This window comes from Oratosquilla oratoria, chromosome 10, assembly GCF_046742065.1.
Source record: "Oratosquilla oratoria isolate Oo_2021 chromosome 10, ASM4674206v1, whole genome shotgun sequence".
Taxonomy (NCBI): Eukaryota; Metazoa; Arthropoda; class Malacostraca; order Stomatopoda; family Squillidae; genus Oratosquilla; species Oratosquilla oratoria.
Genome location: NC_134786.1, coordinates 18455684 through 18462375, shown reverse-complemented (window position 1 = coordinate 18462375; position 6692 = coordinate 18455684). Strand labels below are relative to the sequence as shown.

The 6692-nt window shown below is 38.0% G+C and overlaps 1 protein-coding gene across 1 annotated transcript in view; it reads left to right on the top strand.

Moving 5' to 3' along the window:
* The first annotated feature begins 4265 nt into the window (after positions 1-4265).
* Positions 4266-6692, top strand: part of LOC143028750 (uncharacterized) — a 3390-nt gene continuing 963 nt past the window's right edge. Inside the window, exon 1 of the mRNA XM_076191120.1 lies at positions 4266-6557. Coding sequence (XP_076047235.1) covers positions 4266-6557 — 2292 coding nt within the window. The remainder of the gene's footprint in view (positions 6558-6692) is intronic.

Genomic DNA, 6692 nt, shown 5'->3' with positions numbered 1-6692 from the left:
AGTGTTTAATTGTGACGAGACTGGGTTATTTTGGAGAAAAAAAAATGCCTAAGCGTACATTTATCACGGCAGAAGAAAAGAAGCTGCCCGGACACAAGCCTATGAAAGATAGGCTCACGCTTGCCCTTTGCTCTAACGCTAGCGGCGACTTCAAAGTGAAACCGTTGCTAGTCTACCATTCAGAAAACCCAAGGGCCTTCAAAGCTAATAAAGTGATCAAAGAAAAACTACAAGTTCTGTGGCGTGCAAATAGCAAAGCATGGGTGACTCGTCAGATTTTATTGAATGGATGAATATAGTTTTCGGTCCTTCAGTGAAGGAATACTTAACCGATAATGGTCTACCACTTAAGTGTGTCCTTCTATTGGATAATGCTCCCGCTCACCCTCCTGGCCTTGAGGATGACCTTTTAGATGAATTCAAATTTATTAAAGTTGTGTATCTGCCAGTCAATACTACGTCTATCCTCCAGCCGATGGACCAACAGGTTATCTCTAATTTTAAGAAACTTTTCACAAAGTATCTTTTCAAGCGTTGCTTCGAAGTGACTGAAAACACTAACCTAACATTGAGGGCGTTTTGGAAAGAACATTACAACATTGTGATCTGTCTTAAGATTATCGATATTGCATGGCAAGGTGTTACTAAAAGAACATTGAACTCGGCTTGGCGCAAACTATGGCCAGATGCAGTGCTAGAGCGAAACTTCGAGGGATTCAAACCACTGCAATCTGTTGAGGAGGAGATAGTGTCTATCGGTCGCTCCATGGGCTTAGAGGTAGACGATGCAGATGTTGCTGAACTCGTTGAGGAGCACGCTGAAGAACTCACGACGGAGGAGCTGAAGAAGCTGCATACGATTTCCCACTCGGAGGTAATGCAGGAACTCAGCAGTGAGGAGGAGGTCGAGCCGGTGGAGGAACTAACTTCACGTGAAATTCGTGATATCCTTGGGAAGTGGCAGGAAGTGTCTGATTTCGTAGAAAAAAGACACCCCGAGAAATTGTGTACAGGGAGAGCGAGTGCCTTATTTAATGATACGTGTCTCGCATTCTTTCGTAACATTTTAAATAGGAGGCTGAAACAAACCTCTCTTGATCGTTTCTTTGTGAAGGTCTCAGAAAGTCAGACCAAAAGGGCCAGACCTGAAAGTGATGAAAGTCAGGAAAGTGAGGTCAAAAAGGCACGACATTAAAGTTATTAAAGTTATTATTATCCTAAGTGATTATTACAAAATTTAAAAAAAAAAAAAAAAAATAATAATAAAAACTAAATATATATATATATATATATATATATATATATAAATTAGTTTAGCAATGTTTTCATTTGTGTTTGTTTATTTATTAAGTGTTTGTTTAGTTATTAAGTGTACGTAAATAAAAAGAGATAAAATCATTCCCTGCCACCCCTCCCTCCTCCTCCTCCTCCTCCTCCAGGCCGCACCTCACCTGTCACTATGGTAAGTACAGTACAGTAAAACTCCTTTCTTTTTTATTGATTTTATTGACATTTATCATACATCAATATGTTATTTTATCATTATGCGTGTTATTACTAGTTTATTTATATACAAATTGTTATATTATATGTAATTTAACTGTTTTTTGGAGTGGTTTCATATCGTTGGAACGCATTAATACATATTACATTATTTTAAATGGGAAAATTCGCTTTGAGATACGAATTTTTTTACATACGACGATGGTTACAGAACGAATTAAATTCGTATCTCAAGGTACCACTGTATATATATATATATATACATATATATACATATTTATATATATATATATATATATACATATATATATATATATATGTATATATATATATACATATATATAATACATATATATATACTTATATGTATATATATATGTGCATATATATACATACACACACACACACACACACACATATATATATATATATATACATATATATATATATATATGCATATATATGTGTATGTATTCTAGATGTGATTTACAGCACATTTATGTAAAGTAATACATGTGTAGTGTGGTTATCCTTTAAGTATCCAGTCTGAGATCCCTTCAGGTCCCAAAGTTTTTCTCACAGCAATGATTACAAAAGATTGAGCATTTCCATCACTTCTGTATTAATATCTTATAAATCCGATTTTTTCTAACCTCCCTTTCCTCTGAAGAAAAAATGTATATTTAGACTGGAATATCATTTCTGCCTAGGCTGAAGCCTCCTCAAAGAATTCATCACCAACCATTATATTGATGACTTTTTCAGTCTTAATATATTGTTGCATATATGTATGTACCATTATGTATGTATGTGTGTATGTATGTATGTATGTATGTATGTATGTATGTATGTATGTATGTATGTATGTATGTATGTATGTACGGATGTATGTATGTATGTATGTATGTATGTATGTATGTATGTATGTATGTATGTATGTATGTATGTATGTATGTATGTATGTATGTATGTATGCATGTATGTATGTAAGAATTTTATAAATTAAAGTAGACAAGTAGGTAGATAGAGGGGTAGGTGGCGAGAAATTCATTGTACGACTTAGATGTTTTGAAAACAATGGCCACTACGGAGTTGCAGAGTTGCAATTGTACTATCGTAGTGGAGATGGGTTGAACGCAAAATTTCGTATACTTGTTTGTAACTCAAGCATACAAATATAAATTAAAAGTTGCGCCCAACTTATATTTCTATTGATTTCGCTATTGGTTAAGTCACTATCACTTGTCACGGGTTCGAGTTAATGGCCGTACCACGTTTCAATTTCTGCATGTTGGCCTCCTCGGATTTTTTCGATGTTGATGGTTTAGAATTAAAGTGCGTTGTGGTTGATTGAAATATATATCTGTTCACTGGGACCCATTTAGTGATGTACAAATACTTTCCCACATCCGTATACCTACCATTTGAGTTATCATAATGGAGATGAGTTGAAGGCAAAACTTCGTGTACTTGAATGTAACTCGAGCATACAAATACATAAGAACAGTTGCGCCCAACTTATATCTCTCTTGATGGAGCAATCGGTTGAGTCACTAACACTTGTCACGTGCTAGCCCAGGTTCGATTCCTTGGCCGTACCACGTTTCAATTTCTGGATGTTGGCCTCCTCGGATTTTCTCGAAATTGATGGCTTAGAATTAAAGTGTATTGTGGTTGAAATATATATATATATATATATATATATATATATATATATATAACTCTCTCAAAAAAATTCTGGAGCGCTCCCGATCTGAGTCGGCCGGCCCGGGGGTGTCTGCGACTTCCATTGTGTTTCTGGGACACCCCGCCGGCCTAGCTGTAAGCATACATTTGAAAGTTAACGGGTTGGGGTTTCTGAACTACGGCCCCCTTCTCGGAGTTGGTTATCGTTAAATGGCTAAAGAAACTGAAGCTCAGAGAAAGAGGAGGATACGACATTTCTGGAGTTGGGTCACCACGAAGAAGAGCCAAGACAAGAAAAATGTACAAAACAATAAAGCGCTTTTCAACAAGTTAACAGCAGAGCACTCTTCTTTATTCCCTTCTCTATACGCTGATAACCAACGTTTCTGGTTGGAGAAGGACATTAAAGAGTTTCATCGGAAAACTCTGTCTCTCAACAAGATTCTTCGAGATAGTAAGGACTATGAATACGAAGATTCTCTTTTCGACTCCATTCCCTTATTGGAAGAAGCGATTAATGAAGAAATGTCAGATAATTTCATTAAGCATTACTTTGCGGGATACAAGAGTTATGCCAATAACGGAGGAAAGTGGTGCCATAAGACGTACCAGAAGCACTACCTTGAACGGATCTTTAAGAAGTACAAAGTGGCTGAAAAGAGGAACAAACACGCTATAAAGAAGGTCCAAAGAGAAACAGAACAGAAGAAGAAAAGAATACAGTTAGAAGCAGAAGAGAAAGAAAGAACAGAGCGGAGGAAGGAGGAAGCTGAACGAAAGAAGAAGTTAGCCGAAGAAAAGGAAAGAGAAGCTACAGCAAAGGCGAAGGAATTAGAAAGAGACTCGAGGCCGTAGAAGCTTCAAGGAGGAAAAAGGAAGAGAGGGAACAAAGACTTCTCGAGACAGAGACGTTTAGAGCCAATAGAGAAAATAACAGAGAGAAAATGAAGAAATACAAAGAGATACTAGCAAGACAAGAGAAAGGAATAATGTTAGTAACAGAAGAAGATAAGAAGTTACTCGAAAAAGTCCGGGAGGAAAAGAAGGAACATTGGGAAGGGGGGATAAAGCTTGAAATGACGGATTACGAAGAAGACTGTAGTGGTTTGAAAGCACGAATAAGGGACACCTACGACGTTGTGGAACACAGCATTGGAAAACTTGGCGACGTAAAGTGCAAGTACTGTGATGCTTTAAGGTGGAAAAGGGAGACAGAGGGTTTGTGTTGTAGATCGGGACAAATCCCAGCTGTGAAACCCTCTGAGATAAAAAACGAAGAGTTCAAATCACTATTTGAAGGTGTTACCCCTCTTTCTAAAAGATTTCTTAAGAACACAATCGGGTTTAATACTGTCTTTAGTTTCAGTTCCTTTGCAACATCCAAGAAATTGGAAAATGCAGCTGAAAAAGCTATGGTGTACAAGATAAAGGGTGCTATATACCACAGAACCAGTTATGTGAGGCCAGAGTTATTAGTGGGAGACAAGGAGACTCGAGGTATGTTTTCGGACGAAGAAAAGTTTTCCAACGGAGACGTAAAGGACTTAACACGGAGAAGACCTAACGGGGTTGTCGATAACTTCCTAGATCTCTATTTCTATAACAGTAGAGAGGAACAAATTAGACTCAGAACCTATAAAGTCTCTAAGTTGTTTTTGGAAGCACCTATAAGCGAGGAGAAAAAATCAACTAAATCCAGAAGAGAAATAGAAGAAAGAGAGTACAACGAGAACGAGGAGATAATTCGTATAATATTCAACTACCTTCTCGAAAACAATAAGTGTTTGAGACAGATTTTGTCTGAAATAGAAAACTCCAGGGAACTGATAGCATTGCATATTGAAAAGCATAAAGAGATACCACAAATGAATCTCCAACTTAAAGCGGTTGAAAACTTTGAAACGAAGGAACATAAAGGAGTTTACCACCTTCCGACATCAAATGTGATTGTGGGTGGTATAGTGAATCTAGACGACGAGCACGATCCTCTTTTAATAAAGATAACCAGTCCCAAGAAGGATTCGAAATATAAAATTAGGTTTGTGGATCACACCAGTTTCTTTTATGATCCGTTCCAGTACCCTTTATTGATACCCAACGGAGATATGGGTTACACGTATCTTTTGCGGTCTCTGAAGGCTAACAAAGCTGGGAACGAGAAGAAGATTTCTCCGTGCGCATATTACGCTTCTATGTTTATGGAAAGAGAGAACTGTTTCACAGCTCTCTTTCAATGTCGAACACTGTTCCAGAGGTTCGTTATTGACTGTTACGTGAAGGCTGAATCAAATCGATTAGATTATATCCGTTTTAACCAACATGAAATCAGAAAAGAGAGGTCCGATATTCTTAAGAGTGATTCAGCCAATAAAGGACAACGAGTGCTACTTCCTAAGTGTTTCGTGGGAGGCCCGAGATACATGAAAGAGAGGCAACAGGATGCGTTAAGTTTTGTGTCAAGATACGGTTCTCCGGATTTTTTCATAACTTTCACTATGAATCCGAAATGGAAAGAATTGACACTATACGGCGACACTATTAACGTCTGTAATCGTCCAGATATAGTTAGTCGTGTTTTTAAACTCAAGGTAGACCAACTAATGAGAGAGTTATTAACAGATAAAATATTCGGAGAAGTCTCAGCTCATTTGTACAGCATTGAGTGGCAGAAAAGAGGCTTGCCTCACGTTCACATTCTTCTATGGATGAAACGTAAAGTGACTGAAAATACCGTTTCGAGCCTAATATCCGCCGAGATACCCGACAAGAAAAAACACCCAGAACTGTATGATATTGTTACCATTAACATGATACACGGACCGTGCATAGGCTACGATGAAAGCTCCGTGTGTTGTAATGGGAAGAAAAACGATAGAGGGACGTGCCAGAAAGATTTTCCGAAACAGTGCCGTTCAACGATAAAATTCGGAAACAACGGCTACCCTCTCTACAGGAGAAGAGCTGTGGGAGAAGGAGGTTTCTCCTTTGTGAAAAAGTTAAAGGGACAGGAAGTAACTATCGACAACTCATGGGTGGTGCCTTACAACCCCTATCTTTGCTTGAGATTTAACTCTCACATAAACGTAGAGTGTTCAAATTCTATTAAGGCTATAGCGTACGTTACAAAGTACGTCAACAAAGGATGTGACAGAGTTCTATTCACTAAAACCGAGGGAACCGAAGAAATCAATGAAATTAAGAACTTCACGGATGCAAGATTCGTTAACTCCAACGAAGCAACTTGGAAGATATTCAGATTCCCCATACACAGTAGTTACCCTCCTGATATGAATCTGGACCTCCATTTAAAGGACGAAAACGAAGTATTCTTCAACGCCGATTCCTCAAAGGCAGACATAAAAAAGAAGGCAAACAGAGACACTCAGTTGACAGCATTTTTCAAATTATGTAGCGTTAACGAATACGCAGCCACCCTAACTTACAACGAAGTAGCTGCTTACTTCAAGTACAGCATTCCGAAATCATGTTGGGAGGAGAGGAAA